This window comes from Apostichopus japonicus, chromosome 16 (genome assembly GCF_037975245.1).
Source record: "Apostichopus japonicus isolate 1M-3 chromosome 16, ASM3797524v1, whole genome shotgun sequence".
Classification (NCBI taxonomy): domain Eukaryota; kingdom Metazoa; phylum Echinodermata; class Holothuroidea; order Aspidochirotida; family Stichopodidae; genus Apostichopus; species Apostichopus japonicus.
The window spans coordinates 29,417,152-29,437,985 of NC_092576.1; the positions used below are offsets into that span (position 1 = coordinate 29,417,152).

Genomic DNA, 20,834 nt, shown 5'->3' on the forward strand with positions numbered 1-20,834 from the left:
GCCAGAATGAGGTATTCCATCTGCTAACTGAAACAACCGACTAGGTAGCTAGAATATTTGTATTCATCAAGATTTGCAAGTTGTTACCCCGGGAATGAAAACACCCTGTGAGTTTTTCTTTGTTGTCATCAGAGTCCTGTACTGGGGAAGAGGGTTAAATGTCAAACCGTCCAGGGAGGGGCGTAGAAAAGGGGAGGGGTGAAGGAAGGGGTTCTTCTCCCCTCTGCAATTTTGTTGAAATAAGGTTACATAGATGTAGCATAGAGATTTTTTTTCAACTTTTGAAATTGTTTATGATGTAGCACTTGTTCATATTATACATTTATGCACTGTACACAAGAAATTTTGTAATATTGGGTAAGCCCGTCCCTCATTTTTTATTCATTTCTTAATTTCTTCTCAATTTGTGGGTGTGTGCACAAATGTGGATTAGTTTATTCTTCCCTGTCCCGGATCAGCACACACAATAAAAGGTACTACAACTCAAGTCAAGTCATACACTTAAACAGGTAAAATTTCTCTTAAAGTTTATTGATTCATTTAGAATGCTTTATATTAACCTTCTGCAATCAAACAGACACAGCAAAAATGACACTGTGAACTAAAGACATAAGAACATTTGTAACTACTGTAAAATTAAATTCCTAGACACAGCTTCCATACAAGTTTTACTGGGTCTTTCACGGCATTCACAGTTATTGCAATCTGGGTCACAGACTTGAAACTGGTTTAACCTCATTCATCAACTGGGAACATATTTGCAAATATAAAGCCTGCTGTGATTCTTTGGGGACTACAGCACTTGTCAAAGCTTTTGAACATAACCTAAAAAGTATTATGCAAATTTTTGACAATATGATTTGAATAAAACAGTTTAGGGCAATCTGGGTCACAGACTTGAAAATGGTTTAACCTTTACAACTGGGAACATATTTGCAAATATAAAGCCTGCTATGATTCTTGGGTGACTACAGCACTTGTCAAAGCTTTGGAACATAAACTACCAAGTATTATGCAAATTTTTGACAATATAATTTGCATAAAACAGTTAGGACAATCTAGGTCACAGAATTGAAACCAATTAAACCTTATCAACTGGGAACATATTTGCAAGCCTGCTGTGATTCTTTGGTGATTACAGCACTTGTCAAAGCGCTTTTGAATATAACCTTCCAGGAATTATGCAAACTGTTGACGATATGATTTGAATGAAACAGTTAGGGCAATCATTCAAAACGGTTAACCTCATCAACTGAGAACATATTTGCAAATATAAAGCCTGCTGTGATTCTTTGGTGATTACAGCACTTGTCAAAGCTTTGGAACATAACCTACCAAATATTATGCAAATTTTTCACAATATGATTTGCATAAAACAGTTAGGGCAATCTGGGTCACAGAATTGAAACCGGTTTAACTTCACCAACTATTCCTCCTTGCAAGATTGCAACTGATATAACAAAGACACACGCTTCAAAAGTATTTCAACCAATAATCAGCTCTCTTATTGTAAATTTGCCAGCACAAAAATACATGTTGTAATTTATGGCCACAATGTCATCTTATTGAAACTTATTGGGTGGATACTACTTCCTCTCCCCATCTGTCCATCCCCCTCTCCATCCCCTCCCCCAGGGGAGGCATCCCCACCTAGTTATTAGTCATATTTGTGGCCACAGCAACATACTGAGGGTAATCATCAACAACCTGAGCAAGATAACCCTAGAGAGCACCTCCAACCTTCCTAAAGGCTGTAACCAGAGTACGTAGAAACTTGTTGGGCTTAATACGCAAAAATCAATACTTTGCCTTTAAGCATAAAGAAATGAAAGCACAGACTTTAAACCTCCAGATATCAGCAATCACATTTAAGTTAACTGGGGTTTTATTATATAGTCATGTTTGATTTTTCAATAACTGTTAGCTGGTACACAGTATTAAATGAACAATCGTTGGACCATTCATATTGACAATTTGAACATATTCCTTGATAGATCTGAGTTTTTTTCCAAATGCTATGTACTAAGTCTATGATGAAATGTTTCTATAAGCAAGACAAACTAACAAAGCTACTAGTGTTACTAAGGAGACAGTACGACAGCCCCCTGACAGCACTTACTAGTGTCACTCTGACTAGGGGGACTAGGGGGACAGTACGACAGCCCCTGATAGACTTACTAGTGTCACTCTGACTATGGAGACAGTACAACAGCCCCCTAACAGCACTCAGTGTAGCTCTGACTAGGGAGACAGTACAACAGCCCCCTAATAGCACTTAGTGTAGCTCTGACTAGGGAGACAGTAAGACAGCCCCTGATAGACTTACTAGTGTCACTCTGACTAGGGAGACAGTACAACAGCCACCTAACAGCACTTAGTGTAGCTCTGACTAGGGGTACAGTTAGACAGCCCCTGATAGACTTACTAGTGTTACTCTGACTAGGGAGACAGTACGACAGCCCCCTGACCACATTTTAAACAGTTGTTTCTCTTAAACCAAAATATGTTTCTTACAATAATAGATTTGTTTGTCAGTGGCAGAGCATCTTTACACTAATGGACTCAAATTGACTGCTGGCGCCCATTTCAGCTTTTTACCACTTTTTACTTATTCGTGATTACTGACTTTTTTATTGCGCTCTCAAATACCTACAGTATTGACATTTGCAACATTTTGTTGGTGTAATTTTCTGATGAAATGGCGATGACACCTATTTATTCTTCGTTTATCTGCAAAATAGCAAGGCCCGGAAAGGGTCATTTCCGGCGATCTAGGGAGTATCTTTACTCAAAAAAAATTCTGTATGCTCCGCGCCAACCTGTGGTGGCGCTCCGCTTAAATAGTGTTGAAAGCGCCCCTACAGACCATTCTCGCCCCCCCCCCCCCCTCTGACCAATATCCTTAGCTCTGCCACTGGTCAGAAGCGTCAGGCAAACAACAATTGGGTTTGCCTATTCTTGAAATTATTACCACCAGGTTGGTTGTGCATTTAGATTTTATCCCTGAGGATGCAAAGTAAGGGTCACCCAACTCAAATATGGCCAGCAACCTACAGTAATTATTTTTGGGGAGGGGGGAGAGGGGAGGTGCATTTCAAGAGGCTTTCCACCATCCAACTTATCACTGAAAACATTGAAGTAATTTTGAACACACCTAACAGTGATAATAATCATAATAAGCTTATCTCATATAAGGCCTATCATTAATCCCATACTTCCTTTTGTTAAATTTGTGGAGTGTTGCTAGTCAGTGCTGCATACACTGTTTTTGGTTGTAATGTATGAACAGGGTCAAAATTCCTGATTTACAATAACCAAAACTGAAAAATACTCTTTCACATGAATGTTTTTATACATCAATGGTTAAAAAATAACATTCCAATGATGATAACATGTCCATTGCATTGAAACCTAACAGGAATAGAACTAACTACACTTTAAAACTGTTTAAAATGTTCAACTTGAAACTACTCTCAGTTAACATAGTTTTTTTTTTCTTCAGATTTTCTCTTTAGTCATCCTGTTCTTCCTGTCGATGCCTGACGTTTCTTTTTCCTTTCCTCTTTTTGAACCCTACTACTGCTGCTGTTGGCGAATCGCTACAAACCACCACATTTTCCTCTGGGTTTGCTGCTTGGGATGTATCTGAATTGTCCTCTACCTTAGGCAAGACATCAGGTGGTCGGTCACCTGTAACTTCATCCTCCAGGTGCTGTAAAGACAGAGTGACGCCAGACGAAGAATGTTCCTTTGTATCATCGGTGGCACCTTGAGCAGGTCTGTGATCCTTTCGTCTGGCAACTTTCACTCCAAAGTTATATTCTTGCACTTTATGGACATCGCTGCAGCTCTCCTGCCTTTCGCTTACGTCGACCTTCACCTCCGGTTTCGAGAAGACTATTTTCTGACCGAGGTCGGCGGGGGCCAAGTCCTGATTCGTGCCCTCTCCCTCCTCTCGTCTTTGCTTCAACTGTCTGATCAGGTCGAATGCTACCCTGGAATTCTGGGTATTCCCACAGACCGATGTCTCCTCCAGAGAATATCTCTTCCACTTGGCAGGATTCTGCTCAAAGTCTGCTGTTTTATTATTCCTCCATTTGGAGTCCTCCCTCCTGGACCATGCTTTGGTTCTAAACTCTCTTCTGCGCGAGTAGGCGGACCTATGGGAACGTCCTGGTGACCGAGGCCGTTTAAAGCCACCGTCGTCAAAATTGGAAACGACGTCGTCTCTTAATTCGCTAGAGTCTGCCTCTGCGTCCTGATCATCCTCTGATCTAACTGCGAGGTTAGACTGGTAAGACTTTTCAATATCGTCCAGAGATCCAAACACATCAACTTTTTTGGTCCTGAAATCGGCGGAATCACCTTTCAGATCGAAAGGTTTATCCAGCGACTCCGGCGCAGCCATACTGCTTGATGGAACTCTATGGGCAAAAAAAGAAAAAATGAAAGATATTGAAACTTGGGTAAAGATACCTTATACTAATGCACAGTTGACAATTTACTATACATTTTGAGCTGTAGCGCTTGGTACAGTAAGGCAGTGTGTAGGCAACCGCACATGTAACCCTGGAAAGATTATGGGCCACTGTAGAGTTTTAAAGAGTATCAAAATTCCATCTCAGGACCTAGTCCTAGCTGAAGATGTTTTGCACTGGAATTTCAGTGTAAATCTTACATTCCTTGCCGTAAAATATCCTTCTTGTGAATGCAATGGTTTTTTATATTTCTTACTGCCAAACCCTGACAACCATTCTGCTCAATTGAGGAGTTACTATCTTTCAACATAAAATTATGTGTTCCTGTAGGCTGTTACTATCATTTTATACATTTTAATATAATTTTGTATATATTTTACTTTTGGCATATATATTTTTACTTATTACTATCATTTCATTAATTTTCATATAATTTTGCATATATATTTGACTTTTTGCAAATATTAAATGTTCAGGAAGATCTACTCGACCATATATCAATCCGCTTATAGCAATAGCACTGAGACTGCCCTTAATGCAGTCCACAACTATATTACATTGGAGCTTGATAACAACCAACAGGTTATTCGGTTCTATTGGATCTTTCATCAGCATTTGATACATTTTATTGAGTAAGCTTCATTCAAAGTACATGATAAAGGGATCTGCCTTTTGATGGTTCCAGTCTTGTCTCTCTGATTGTCACCAACATGTGAAAATTGGAAATGTTCTTTCTGCATCTCGTAAACTTGATTGTGGTGTACCACTAGGCTCATTACTTTTATCCTTGTATCCCGTTGAACTTATATTATACAGTACATGATATTATACGTCATCACAGATGTTAGTGTTGACTTTGTTTTCTCCTCTTCCTACAGGATCACTGGTGGGGTTTTTGAGTAAGTTTTGGACAATCTATACTTAATCATCTTATTTGCTAAGGGCATCCATGGTCAGGCTCAGATTCCTATTGACTGCCTAAGGAAGCCTCTGCGTAGGAGTCGGAACATGCACGATATGCATTTCTGCCAATTGTATGCCAGTACCAATTGCTATAAGTATAGTTTTCTTCCAAATACAATTAGGGATTGGAATAGTCTGCCTTCAGACCTCATTAGTAGTTCCAGTGGTTCTGTGAATCCTGTCACTCATATCAGTACTCGTGTCAGATTTAACTACAGTAATTACTCTCTTGGCGTGTGTGTGGTGAGATATTGTCCCTTTTTGCGGATGTGTCACCGTAACGAAGACGAATCAAGTGAACAATCAAGTGAGCATACAATTGAACTTTCAATTGAACATTATGGTGAACATTGTTTAGTGAGTGAACATAGTAGTGTATATACAACTAGTGAGTGAATCATATTAGCATGTGTATAGAAACTGATCTGCAAGACTAGACAGCAGACTTTCCTACAAATACCTTCTTTAACAACAGTTTCATTAGTTTGCTGATGATACCAAGCTGTTTCTTTCCTTGTCTTTTCATGACGACAACTTACAAAATGCTTTCAGCAGAATGGAAGGTATGAAAGATCATAGCTGATTTACTTCAAACGATTTTCAAATTGAATTATGATAAAACTGAGTTTCTTGTTTGTCAATCAAAATATTGTGTTGTGAGATGAAACTACCCTCCACTTTCTGTGTGAAATGAGTCTGTACGTGTATCTTCTACAGTCAAGAACCTCAGTGCCTTTCTTTGAGATACATCTTTCTTTTAATAAGCATGTTGATGTTTGTCGCTCCACTAATTGAAAATTAAGAAACATTGGTCTAATGAGGAAGTACGTCGATCAGAGATCATGTACAGTTCTTGTACATAACTTGTTAGGTGGAGTTCCTGAGTTCCAAATTCGGAAACTTCAAAAGATTCAAAATACTGCAGATTGAATAATCAAAGGAGCAAAGAGAAGTTGTCATACCACCCCAATTCTAAATTATCTTCACTGGCTTCCTATTGAAGTTCATATTACTCCTACTTGCATTTCGTGCTCATGATTTACGTCAGCATGTGTGTCTTGCTAACCTTCTATCATCTTAACTTCCTGTACAAACGTTATGTTCCACCAATCATACCTCTGTGTGTACCTAAACCTTGTGTGAAGGCTTACGGATTGAAGTTTTATTTACTCTGCACGCAAAAGTCAAAGAGAAGGTATTGCGATTTGGTATCGAATAAGATTTGGAAGATAAGATGTTTGATTCTGTGTACTCGAACATTCAATACTAGGCCGCTGTCATCCATTACTCTGGATCTGATACTTAAATGATCTCGTTGGGATGAAGCTGTTTTTCCTCCCTTACTAAATAAAATGAAGACGGTAACGTTAACACCAGAGTGTCGCGTTTATTGTTGTCACCGTTCTTTACTGACAGGCTTACCCATTCCATCCCTCTCCCGTTTGGCCACGTCCCAACAAATATTCCTGGCTTTGCCAAGATGTCAGCAGGTCATGAACCGACGGAAATAGGGGGGAAGAGTTCAAGGAAGAGAGTATTGGATTGGTCCCAGGAAGCAGATGAAGCATTCAACTAGCTTAAAGAACATTTGTCAACTACCCCACTACTGGCATATCCGGTTTGTGGGTGGTTACGAGGATGTGCTGGTCATCACAGACGCATTCACAAAATTTGCTCAGTCGATACCTTGCAGAAACCAAACCACACCAGTTTTCCCATTATGGAGTTCATTAGGATTACACTCCGATCAAGGTCGAAACTTCGAGAGTAATCTCATCAAAGAGGTGTGTAAACTCTACGGTAAAATGAAGACACGTTCCAAACCGTACTACCCACAAGGGGATGGGCAAACCAAAAGGTTTATTCGGACCCTCTGTGGAATGATCCGATCACTGGATCCAAAGAAAAGGAGAAACTGGCCTGAATTACTGACCCACATTGTATTCGTCTACAACTGCACATCACATAGAGTGACAGGTTTGTCACCATTTAAGATGTCATTTGGCCATGAGCTTTACACTCCCTTGGACCAAAAAACTGAGCAACAATAAGGAGGACTGGATTGAAGATTTCGTACAGCGGCATAGTATTGAATGTTCGAGTAGAACATCTAATCTTCCAAATCTTATTTGATACCAAGTTGCAATACCTTCTCTTTTACTTGTGTTTAGATATATTTTCACTTTACTTCGTTCGTTTATTTGGAAAGTGGAAACCCACGCTCGCAATATGGGATGCACCACGCTAGCGTGCCTTCCATTCAGCGTAGTGATACAGTTCGCTGATGGAACCTAAATATTTAATGTGCATGTATACTGTACAATGCCGTTACTACATTAACTGTGGTACGATACTATTATGTAGGGTGAAGAGGGTGTCCAGCAATTGGTCAATAGTGTGACCCCCTGGAGGATATAGAAGAAAAAGAAAAAGAGAAAAAAAAAGAGTTTTCTCTGCAGTCCCTGTAAAATAATTCTTTACTCAGTACACCTACAGTAACTTTTAAAGCAGAAAAACAGACGGAACGTACTTGATTAAACGATGCATACCTAATACAGTAACCTTCATTTTGTTTATTCATTTGTTTTAACAGATTGCAACGAGGATAGCCATTGGGCCGGCAGCCCCAGGGGATGATGGAGGTCCGCCACAAGCAGAAGGGATGGCATATGGATGCGCGGATGCTGCCACAATGGCGCTTCAGTCAGCGGTATTGTCAGCCACAGCAGAGGGCAATCCCCCACCTTTGACGGATGAGTGGTCGAGGGCTACTCCAGCCTTTGGTTGCTCAGCCGTGTGCGACGGACGATTTGCAGAATTAACCTTGAAGATGTTAGCGCAGTCCGAAGAACTTGCAGAGTTAAGGAAGAGAGTGGATGAGATGGAGAGGAAGCAAGGGTTAATTCAGCAGGCACCAACAACTTCCCCAATGCCTGTACCTGCCACACCGCCACCAATTGAGCTATCCAGTGCAGTCGGCAATGCTCTACTTACTCTGTCTTCCTCGCCCGCACCCGCACCACTGCAAGTGCAAGATAGCCCCATCCATGTTCTCCTGGCTAAATGTTGCCAGGATCGAAGGCAAATGGCAAAACTTTTGGTTGTACAATATTTTACGGCGGAAGAGCGAGTACATGGGAACACATCAGGGAAGCGTGGCAAGACCCAACTAGATCAACACCGCCTACAGAAAATAAGACAATCCATCTTTGACTTTGCACCGCTACCGACACATCAGGCAGAGGAAGCTGAGTGGGCACGATTGAAGACAACCATCGATCTCTTCAACAGGCACTACAGGCAGCAACTGTGAGAGAAGGCTAATGCGACAGTATATAACCTTATCTAGTTGTAATGTAACAATTTTCTGTGAGTTTAAACTGAACTTCAGCACAAATAGTATCTTTTTAGTTGTCTCCTACAGTAGTTACACAAAACAAGATCCATTTTATTCATTCTATATTTAAAGAATGTTGAACAATTTACTGTAGATAGAGCTTATTTTGAACGCATTTTACGATTCCTCATACTGCCGATAAAAGTCTGTATCTTTCTTCCGTTTTCGAGTTATGAGTGATTTAAAGTTTACAAAGTATAAAAGGTGTTGCCTTAAAAAATGTTTTTCAATTTACGAATAGCATGAGTGTGATTTTATTTAGTAGATCATATTGGTCAAGCTCCGAAATTGTACTGATATATAGCATGTACAGTACTTACAATGCATTTTAAAATTCGATTTTAAGTTAATCTAAAGTTGCGTAATGTGCTCTGATGTCAGTCTATTTGGTTCAAAATAAATTTTCAAAAATTAAATCTTCTCTCAATACTTTTCAGTGTCTGTAGTAAAATCAGTTCATATGAAAATAACGATGTACGCTTACCTGTAGGTCTTTGTTTAAGCACGTAACCACCCACCCCCACCCCTCCACTTTCCCTCAAGCTTTGAAGTCGACCCTTGGATAACGCGCGTGGGAATTGCTGCGGGTGTGTTTGATGTTCCGACCATTTAACTATGTTACATTCAAATGGCGCCGCGGCGTCTGCATTGCATTGTCAGGTCGTAACAACAAAATTAAATGGAAGTTTAAATCTATTAATTCACTGTTAACATTCTGGATAACATCCACTAAATTTGTGTTCGGTCTGCAGATGTTTAATTCTTCACCTTATGGTGCCTTTATATTGTAAGATATTGCCGGTAAAGAAACAAATCTTTCATCAATACTATATTATCGTTAGTGGATTGTAAACATTAAACACCGTTGCACTCGGAAAGGTACACAAGGTAATTATTTTGTTACAGGGAAAGTAGTAAAACATTAGGCTATATATATGTGAGGTGTTACATTGTTTTGCATCGAAGTTCGTGCGTGTTGCGATAATACTGTAGACAACTTAGGCTAGGCCGCCTAGCAATGTACAGTAAGTTTAGAAGCGCATTGTCTTTAGTTCATCAACAGGCTGTAGGCCTGGTATCGTCTGGGCTAACTGACGCTATTGACTATAATTTTAACAATAGCGATCGATTTAATCCTCTCATGAATGGTCGGTCCCCAACTTGGGCTAAGCCGCTTAGCAATGTCAGTTCAGTGCAGTAGTTCTCTTAATTTATGAACAGACTGTAGGCCTGGTATCGTCGGGATTGTCCGACGCTACCGACGGAAAATTTAACAATAGCGATCGATTAAACCTTTCATGAATGGTCGGTCTGCATCTTGAATTATCGTCAGGCTAAAACACCTGTACTTTTCGGGTAGAATTTTTAAAAATTTTAAATTGAAATTTATCGTACGGTATAGTCTGTATAGTCGTGTAGTGTCAACCTCGACGTAACACCACTGTAGTACCAAGCTCTGAATATTCAAAACTTCACCTCACTACAACTCCACACACTGTCACAGGTGTTTCTCCTTCTGAACTCCTAATGGGGAGGAAATTACGTTCAAGATTTGATCTGGTCCATCCGGACATTCAAAATAAGAGTCCTGTTAAAACAACAGAATCAGCAACAGCAACATGACAAAACCTCGTAATTTCTGTGAGGGGGAAAAGGTGTACGTCCGTAACTTTGAGACAAGAGGCTCAAAGTGGCTCGCCGGAAACATTATTGAAGTGACAGGACCTGTATCATTCAAAATCAAACTTGATAATGACATAACCGTTAAACGACACCAAGATCAGATTACAAAGCATTCTGCAAACACCCCTGAGAATCCAAACTTGACGACTGACCCGAAGCCGCATTTGATACCATGCCAATTGTTCAGGAGCTTGATGTCCAGTCAGGATACCGACGACGTTCATGATGATGCAGCAATGTCAAACAAGACACCTCCTACTGCAATAATAAATGAGCGTACTCAGGAAGAAGGTCCCACGGGAGATTCTTCCACTAGAAAGGAATATCCTTCACGTAACCGGAAGCCACCGGAATATTACAGCCGTTAAATGAATATACAGTACCTGCGTATGCTCCCTTTAACTCTTAAATTCACTGTTTTGACTAAGGGGGGAGGAATATAGTAGATTCATAGTTTCATATGAATTGTTTGTTATTACACCAAACGGCTGAACCTCCCAGCCTACGCTATTGTGATATACGTCACCAGGCTTCATTCATTCTTGTATATATCTCACCACTTGCCTTACAGTTATCCTATTGAATAGACGTGTGCTTAAACTGGCTACCTCAGTATAATTGTATTTTCTTGTGGTTCTCTCATTACCTGCTGTCACCCTTCTTTCTCTCCCCACTCTCAACCTTTCCCGCATGGTTACGACACGTAGTTGGAGTCATGGGGGCTGACATTTCTTTCTGCTCCATTAACTGATTTTTCAAGTATCTTCAACCGTTCTATTGGTTCTCTTGATTCATTAAGTACATTGATAAGGCTTCGTAAACGGATTGCGTAACAATGATTGTTTTAAGAAACAATAGTTCATTAGATCTAAGAAATCACTAAAAGTTTATTCCTGCCATTAAACAATACAGAACCTCATTACAGTAGTTATTACCAAATTTGCTTCTTGGTTGTTATTACTGCATTTAGCATTCACAGAAGAAAGATGGAAAACCTTAAGTTTACACTAAAACCCTGGGTACAAGCTCTAGATCCAGCTAGCGGTATATGGCTTACGGGTAGCGTTCAGGTTCAGCTGGCGAGAATCACTACCTTTTCTAGTATTGCACAGACAATTCTTGCACACTGTGGAAAAGAATCCCAGTGCTGGGCTTCTACCCTACCTGCAGTCATGATGGCATACAGGCTATCTCCTGAAATTCATACCAGTAAATTTTCATCTTATTTTCTTCTATTTGGTAGGGAGATGCGTACACCTATTGATAATCAATTAACTCCTAAGGATAATATTACAGGAGATGATTAGTCGTATCTTGACACTGTCACACAGGATCTTGAGATGTTTCGTATCATAGCTAAAGAAAACATAGTGGCTGCTAGGGAAAAACAAAAAGCCCTGTATGATCAGAACACACATGTACCAGAGTATACCATTGGAGACAGGGCATGGCTTTATTGTAGGAAAGCTCCTCAAGGAATTTCAGCAAGATTGTTCTGTACATATTAAAGTGGACTGATCCTTTTTATATATGTGGTCCAAGCTTCCTGTGGTCCAAGCTTCTGAATTGCAAAGACAACAAAGAAGTCCAGTCATTGGTACTGTACTGTACATCATACAATAGGTTCCTAATTTACTTTGACCCTCATGACAGGCCCAATTTCACTCCAGACCCACTCCCTAATACTGAAGAGCTGTCTCCTGAAGATATTCAGTACAGTAAACACAATGCACCTCAGTCTAGCCTTAGCAGTAACAAAGGCTCAGGGAATGCTGAGAGTCACACCCAAATAACAAACATTCCTTTCAAGATTGCTAAGCATTTGTTTAAATGTCAAAAGATATAATGGGAAGTTGTATTATAAAGTGAAATGGGGAGACCATTCTGATACTACTTGGCAACTTCAGGAAAATATCTCTGGTTTCCTGAACGAGAATTTCACATCAGCAAAACACTAGACGGGAAAAAGCGAAAAAGGCCCTGGCTGCAAAAACATAACTATTTCACAGCTGTTTAAGTACCTGTAAGTCGATTAATTGCCACCTGGGTTAAGTTCTTATATTCCTGTACACTTTTGTTTCTGTACAATTTATTTTCATTTGAAGTTCTTATATTCCTGTGTACTTTATTTCCTGTATTATTTATTTTCAAAATTTTATTGACTTCTTATCACATTTCCTGTAGTATTCATGCTTACATGTATAGCTCATATTCATACTGTATTCTGGATTGTTTTTATTACTTGCATTAATTTTCAATTGCTTCTCAATTTTCATTAAAGTAGTAATTCCACAATTTACATTGTTCTCATTTAATTATTTTGGTGTATTCTTCAGTTTGGGGATCAAACTTATATCGATTGGGGGCATATTATCACATAGATTCAGACCACTCTTTTATTCTCCTGGTCATCCTGGTCATTTTTGGAAATCTGAGGAGGTATACAGAAAGTTACTGTCAAATGAAGTACTGTTGAAAGGGTTGATAATGATAAATATCTTGAGATCATGATTGATAATCGTCTCGTCTGGCATGATCACGTTGATATGTTAATGAAGAAACTGAATTCTAGGATGCATTGTCTGCGTATGATTAACAAGTTTAATATTAATAACAACATTCTTGCCATGTTCTATAACTCTATTATTTGTGGTGTTTGGCAGTATAATTTGATTTCATGAGTAGGCAACGTCAGGAAGGAAGATGCACATCGTATTGATGTTCTGATCAGAGAGGCAAGTCGTATCATTGGGGATGGTCCGCCAACCTTGGCCTCGTCCTATCAACACCAACTGGGGGTTAAGTTGGAAAAGATCCTTCTTGATGAAGACCACCCAGTCCACGAGTTTCTGGATAGAGCGATCATCCCTAGAAGTGGTAGGATGAGGCTGCCGTTTTCTAGAACTACAGTAACAGACACCCCTCTTCCTTCATTCCACAATGTATGAAACTACACAACCTACTTCTCAGACATTAATGCTTGCCCTGTTGGTATTTTCGTTATTATTTTCGTCCTCTCCTCACAGTGCATTATATTGTTTCCGATTTTTGTTCGCTCCTCCTGTTGTACACGTTTTCATACTTTGATGTTATTATACACTTGTTTTACACGAGCAATCAATTACCCATTGTGGGGTTTAATAAAGTTTATCTTATCTTAAACTATCAACAAAATAGGGTATATCCTTCCTGTTTATCTGGTCTTGGGGATAGCGTTCAGGTTCAGCTGGTGAGAATCACTACTTTCGCTTTTTTTAGCTGGAAAAGGCATTTCAAGAACTGAAAGAAAACGTAGATGGTTAGTACTGTAGTATAACTTACTAAACAGTATTATCATTACTGAACTCTTTCTGGGGGGGGAGGGTTTCGAGTTTGTCCCCCCCCTTCATTGAACTCCTCATCCACCTATTTATTTGGCCACCAAGAAACCAGTAACGGTTCTTTGTCAAAACAAATTTGAAATATTTTTCCCACTGGTGCTTCTTTTGTTGACTGTTTTGTGTAGTCACGGATTTATCTTACGCTTTGTTTGCTGGAGAATATAAATTGATGCAGGGAAGCTTTCTACACAGAGTTACTTCAGCTACCTCTTCCTGATATACTTGCTTTATATCCAGTCATGGACTCACTCATTCCAGAGATCTCTGCCCCACCAGTCAATAAAGACTCATCCTTCTCCTCAGAAGAAGACATACCGTGTGGGCAAAGAACTCCTACTAAAAGGAACGACAACAGGATCAAGCTACAAGAGGATACCTACAAGAAGGTCAAAGGCCACGCAGAGACTTTGATGGAGCTCCAGTCAAATCTCATCACTCTCACTAAAGAGATATTCCGGATAGAAGGCGATAAAATTGCTACCTAATACCAACTCAAGGTTCAGAGAAACCCACCCAGACTCCCGGCGCAACTGAACCACTCGGAGGAGTTTACTGAGTCCTGGAATCAAGTACTCCAACAAGCAGGCAGGAACCTCCGCAGAATCTGGAGAGACTAGTTATCCCGCCAAGCTGAAGGCAACGGGACAGGTTTCTTGAAAAGAGATCTAGAGCAGAGACGGACTTAGAGTCAACACTGGAAGCTCCGGAGGCACACAGGCTTTTGGAAACCATCCTCCAGAAGTCAGCGAAAAGAGAGGAGACCAGAGTGTCACGCCGACCAAAGGCCCAAAACCGAAAGCAACCTTATAAAAGGTAGAAGTAGGAGTGTGCTCGAGAAAAACGGCCCTTTTTAGGGCCAACAAATTTTCCAGAAGGAGCTACTATCCTCTCCTCCAACATGCAAAATGTACTTTCTCTCTCTCAACCTCTCTCATCGTCATCTAAAAGACGCAAATAGTCCGATCAGTGAAAGCTAATAAAAGCTCCGAAAAATTCCGCACCACCAACAGGGAGCTACAGACTATACGTAGTTACTCAAAAGCCCAAAATCTTCGGAAAGAAGCAGAAACACTAAAAAAGTTTGTAAAGAACCTATCAGACAGAAACATGTCCATTATAGAGTTTATTGAGCTGGGAAAAGGTCTGAAGTTCATAGCAACTCCAGTAAAACCTAAACGAAGTGATCTTCTCAAATCATTAAAAGACCTAAAAAGAAAAATGAGAATCCGCTTCATCATGCAGAATAAAATGCAAAAGGGATTACAAAATTCCGTCTACCCTCTACATGGTCACCTAACATGACTTAGTAAAAACCTAGAGGACTACTTGGAAGCAACACAAACCGAAATGGCAAGTGTTACTATCCGAAACGTCAATAGCAACACGCATAAAGCGGAGCGTTTTGCACTAAATGCAATTAAAAACGACCGCTCTATTATTGTCAAACCCTTCGATAAAGGTAGAGGTTTAATAAAGGTTGGGGTTTAAAAAAGTTTATCTTATCTTAAACTATCAACAAAATAGGGTATATCCTTCCTGTTTATCTGGTCTTGGGGGTAGCGTTCAGGTTCAGCTGGTGAGAATCACTACTTTCGCTTTTTTTAGCTGGACAAGGCATTTCAAGAAATGAAAGAAAACGTAGATGGTTAGTAGCATAACTTACTAAACAGTATTATCATTACTGAACTCTTTCGGGGGGGGGAGGGTTTCGAGTTTGTCCCCCCCTTCATTGAACTCCTCATCTACCTATTTATTTGGCCACCAAGAAACCAGTAACGGTTCTTTGTCAAAACAAATTGGAATATTTTTCCCACTGGTGCTTCTTTTGTTGACTGTTTTGTGTGGTCACGGATTTATCTTACGCTTTGTTTGCTGGAGAATATAAATTGTTGCAGGGAAGCTTTCTACACAGAGTTACTTCAGCTACCTCTTCCTGATATACTTGCTTTATATCCAGTCATGGACTCACTCAGTCCAGAGATCTCTGCCTCACCAGTCAATAAAGACTCATCCTTCTCCTCAGAAAAAGACATACCCTGTGGGCAAAGAACTCCTACTAAAAGGAACGACAACAGGATCAAGCTGCAAGAGGTACCTACAAGAAGGTCAAAAGCCACGCAGAGACGTTGAAGGGGCTCCAGTTTTCACTCTCATTAAAGAGATATCCCGCATAGACGGCGGTAAAAACGCTACTTATCACCAACTCAAGGTTCAGAGAAACCCACCCAGACTCCCGGCGCAACTGAACCACTCGGAGGAGTTTACTTGTTCCTGGAATCAAGTACTCCACCGAGCAGGCAGGAACCTCCGTAGAATCTGGAGAGACTAGTTATCCCGCCAAGCTGAAGGCAACGGGACAGGTTTCTTGAAAAGAGATCTAGAGCAGAGACGGACTTAGAGTCAACACTGGAAGCTCCGGAGGCACACAGGCTTTTGGAGACCATCCTCCAGAAGTCAGCGAAAAGAGAGGAGACCAGAGTGTCACGCCGACCAAAGGCCAAGAACCGAAAGCAACCTTATAAAAGGTAGAAGTAGGAGTGTGCTCGAGAAGACGGCCCTTTTTAGGGCCAACAAATTTTCTAGAAAGACCTACTTTCCTCTCCTCCAACATGCAAAATGTACTTTCTCTCTCTCAACCTCTCTCATCGTCATCTAAAAGACGCAAATGTCCGATCAGTGAAAGCTAATAAAAGCGCCGAAAAATTCCGCACCTCCAACAGGGAGCTACAGACTATATGAACTGTAGTCACTCAAAAGCCCAAAATCTTCGGAAAGAAGCAGAAACACTAAAAAAGTTCGTAAAGAACCTACAGTATCAGACAGAAACATGTCCAATATAGAGTTTATTGCAGAGGTTCAGCTGGTGAGAATCACTACTTTCGCTTTTTTTAGCTGGACAAGGCATTTCAAGAAATGAAAGAAAACTTAGATGGTTAGTAGCACAACTTACTAAACAGTATTATCATTACTGAACTCTTTCGGGGGGGGGGGAGGGTTTCTAGTTTGTCCCCCCTTCATTGAACTCCTCATCCACCTATTTATTTGGCCACCAAGAAACCAGTAACGGTTCTTTGTCAAAACAAATTTGAAATATTTTTCCCACTGGTGCTTCTTTTGTTGACTGTTTTGTGTGGTCACGGATTTATCTTACGCTTTGTTTGCTGGAGAATATAAATTGATGCAGGGAAGCTTTCTACACAGAGTTACTCCAGCTACCTCTTTGTGATATACTTGCTTTATATTTTACTGAATGAAGATGACGTTCAAATTCTCATTACGCACAATAAAGATGCAGGCACTCTCTTTGCAGCCATAAAGTTACAGAATGAGGAACCACCTGGCAACATCTTTTACACAGAACTGTTTATTCGTAATATTGCTATGTTTTTTGTTGGAGGCGCCCCAACAGTAAGGCTATCATATTCCTAATTTTTTTATCGGTTTTAATATATAAATATTATATTAATATAGTAAAATATGATCATAAATTATATTTATCGACTTCAGTCCCCTGCCCTCTGTTGTCCAGTTTCTTATTTATATGCTCTGTATATGTGTCCCTAAGATAATGTTCATGATTCCTCATGTGTGCTTTTTACGTGCTAAGAAAACGGACACGGACCAAAGGTCAACAGAACCGAAAACAATCCCAGTCTGTTAACAACCAAAACCCTACTGAAACCCACAAACACAAATCTCTCACTAACGCAGCGTTTAACGTGGACGCAAAAGGGACACGGACCCAAAGGCCAACAGGAGCCACAAAAAAAAAAAATTCCTCATACTTCCTTACAGTAGCATTAGGTCTTCTAAAGAGCCAAAAATCTGTTAAGTTCCTGAGGTACCTACAGTAGGTTTCATGCTGGATGTTTTCTCCTCTGTCAATTATCTGAGTGAAACTCAAAGATGACAAAGTTTTGTCTTCCTGAGGTGAAAGGTAAGATAGAAGGGTGCATAATGAAGGTAAAATCCCTGCAGCGAATTCTGTGAACATTTAGCAAACAAGTTGAGCTGAGCATGAAACAGCAGAGAAAACTTACATGGATGTTGCCCTTATATATACATGCCTGGGAGAAGTGGCAAAACAATTGAGGAAGAAATTGCAATAATAGCCATGGAGCCTTAATTGAGTCACTAGAAAAGCGTATGTTGGGTAGACAGGATGATAGTTGTGGAGGATTGTCACATTTTCGACCCCTGATTATGGCCAGCAAGGAAAGATGAAAGTTTGAATTGGTTGCGCCTCATCTGTTTTCTTTGGGAGGACCTTCAGGTTGGAGGCCTATCGGAGCATGTAAGAAAAACTAGGGTAAGTTGAACATTATATATCGTATGTTACCCTAAAAATAACCATATATAACCTGATACCCTGCATTCAGATTTATACTCTATCAGATTGTATTTTCTGGTCTTGGTGGTGAATAATACTACACTGATATTGTACATTTTGTTATTATTTTGAGGATCTGGCATGGATCAAGTGAACCATATTTTTCTTACAAGTGTCCAACCAACATAGACACCTCAGTCATGGACAGATTTTAATTCAATGTTTGTAATCCCATATCCATATCTCGAGAAGATCATTTAGACTACAGATGGAGCAAGTTGATCATTAATGACATTGAATCTCATATAAAGGAGCACACAGGATACACAGTGATCATAGAACTATGATGTTGGCTCAAACTTGGATACCAACATCGTCTCACCAGAGAAAAGTCAAACAACTTGTCAAACGAACTTCAGAATTGCCGGAACTGAAGAGGACCCGCTAGCATCACCATGAAGATTTACAAGATGATGATCACACCACTCTTCGAATAAATGAGACACCAGCCTTAGCCCATATACAACACACAACTTGGAAGCCACACAATGCAGAGCATGCATATATATATATATATATATAGCCTACCATCTGCCACAGGATACAAACTGTGAAACAGTAACAACCATTGCCTAAAACAGACATCCCATGTGTCCTGGATAGGACCCCCTCTCACCGGCATAGATAAGGAAATTTGGGGACCTCATCTACCAGCAGAAACGTAACATAATTCCAGAAACCATCCAACTAACTTTTACAAGAAACGGCTACAGCCAATATGGAAAAGAAGTCCGTCTAGCATCCTAATCCTATCCATCGGTTTGAAACAGGGAATTTGTTGAGAACCAGAACCAACCCTTGATGCAAGCCACCACTCACCACCATCCCACCACTCATCTTCTCCTCCAACCCTCAAAACATGCTACCTTCTTGTCACCGTCCAACAACGCGACCGGCCCACATTTAAAACACATCCAATGTACTGTCAGTTAGCATATTTTCCATATTCCAGTGATGTTGTTGGTAGAATAAACTGAATTGTTGTTCAACTTGTTGATACAGATGTTTCAAGGTATATTACAATGTCATATGAGTAGACATTCTTTATTATAATTATAAAAACATTGCAAAACAAACTTGGGCACTTTAATGTGTACAGAAGTGCACCTCTTATGAAACTGCAATACTCCAAAAATCTTACTTTCAGTAAAAAGAGTTGAAGAGCTTTGTTAAGTGACCGAGATAAAAATGTTGGACTGTTCATATCAGTATACCAAGAAGTACCACAGAGCTGACTTAGGCCTCAGCATAGACAAGGCCTAAACCCACATTGTCACTCGTTGTATAAACGTTAGTGACCTACAGTATGCCTAGCCTAACTTTAGCCTAGCCTAGTAGACCAAGGCCAAACGTTTCTCATAGTAATTTTTAGGGCCATGTCTACTCGAGAACCTGGCCTACGAACTTATCTTTGGTTACCTTGGCCACACGGTTGCGGCTATCCTGAATCGTAATTAGATTCGTGGAACATGTGGATGATGTTTGGCTAATTGTACGTGGTTGCAGTATCTAAATGAACTTCGAGTGCTAGCTTCGTACGGATAACCAGAGTTTAGTAACTAGAAAAGCCAGCTGCTTTGGAACGCTGAAGATCGCATTGAAACTAGCGGACAATTACAGCAATCGGTGAGTTCGTTCGCGTAGTATGTAAATCTGGTTACTTTTTGCTTTTTACGTGCAAAGAGAACGGACACGGACCAAAGGTCAACAAAAAACAACAACAATCCCAGTCTGTATAACAACCCCCAAACTACAAACAGAAACTTTTTACGTGACCCGCCCTGCGGGAATCTAAACGTCACGGCCAAACGGCACTACCAAACCGGTACTCACTATATGATGGGAGTTTCATGCAGTTTTGGACCGCCCAGCCCAAAATCGAAGAATTAGTACGCCCACAATTCGTGACTGTGGGAAGACACACCCCCACGATAAATTCCCGCCTTACAACCCTATAGGCATAGGCCTACCGTCTGACCGTAGAACTGGACACTGACAATGGCCATAGAAAAATGGAGGGAAATACCCCGAATTTAAAAGGTATAAAATATGTATTTCATAACGAGGCTTTTCCATCTTCGAAATTTTAAACGGTCCTTGAAATTTGAAGAAAAAAAATCCAACTAAAGAACTAGTGTAGAGCGTTTTCAGGTTTGTTATTGTTATTATGACGTCACACATGGCTCGCGTTTTGGTGGTTTGCTCTGTGGTGTGGCGGGCTGCGAATATTTTTTTCCCAAACTGAACTGACACTGAAATTATTTCCTCGATTCTGATTGGCTCTCAGCGAGCATGTGATATACTTGAGTATATTCGCCGCCCGTTTATGCCCAGACCGCTCATACGCCGCGAGAGTGGCTACGGGCGTGGCTGAAGCGGTCCCCGTTCCGGCTTCTGACACCGTACCACCTGATTGCTCCTATCATCGCCCCAGTGTCCGACACTAGCGCCCCGGTGAAGGCTTTGTTCCCCCTTTCGTGTCCGACCTCTTCCCTGGTCGAACTTGCCGAGACTGCCAGCCTGTCCACGGAGGCAGAGCAGGA

At 40.5% G+C, this 20,834-nt stretch overlaps 1 protein-coding gene across 5 annotated transcripts; it reads right to left on the reverse strand.

The window, feature by feature from the left end:
- Positions 1-543: 543 nt before the first annotated feature.
- On the reverse strand, positions 544-20,148 carry LOC139982693 (uncharacterized). 5 transcript variants are annotated; one of them, XM_071995741.1, is made up of 3 exons: positions 19,711-20,102; positions 17,942-18,183; positions 3,199-4,424 (listed from the first exon to the last, which is right to left on the reverse strand). In XM_071995741.1, the coding sequence occupies exon 3, from the start codon at positions 4,406-4,408 to the stop codon at positions 3,512-3,514; it is 897 nt and encodes a 298-aa protein (XP_071851842.1). In that variant the 5' UTR covers positions 4,409-4,424; positions 17,942-18,183; positions 19,711-20,102; the 3' UTR covers positions 3,199-3,511. The 5 variants fall into 5 exon arrangements, with proteins under 5 accessions (XP_071851846.1, XP_071851840.1, XP_071851845.1 ...); XM_071995745.1 differs by lacking the exon at positions 19,711-20,102 and having other exon boundaries at positions 544-4,424; positions 17,942-18,102; XM_071995739.1 differs by lacking the exons at positions 17,942-18,183; positions 19,711-20,102 and adding an exon at positions 7,991-8,213 and having other exon boundaries at positions 3,191-4,424.
- Positions 20,149-20,834: the final 686 nt, after the last annotated feature.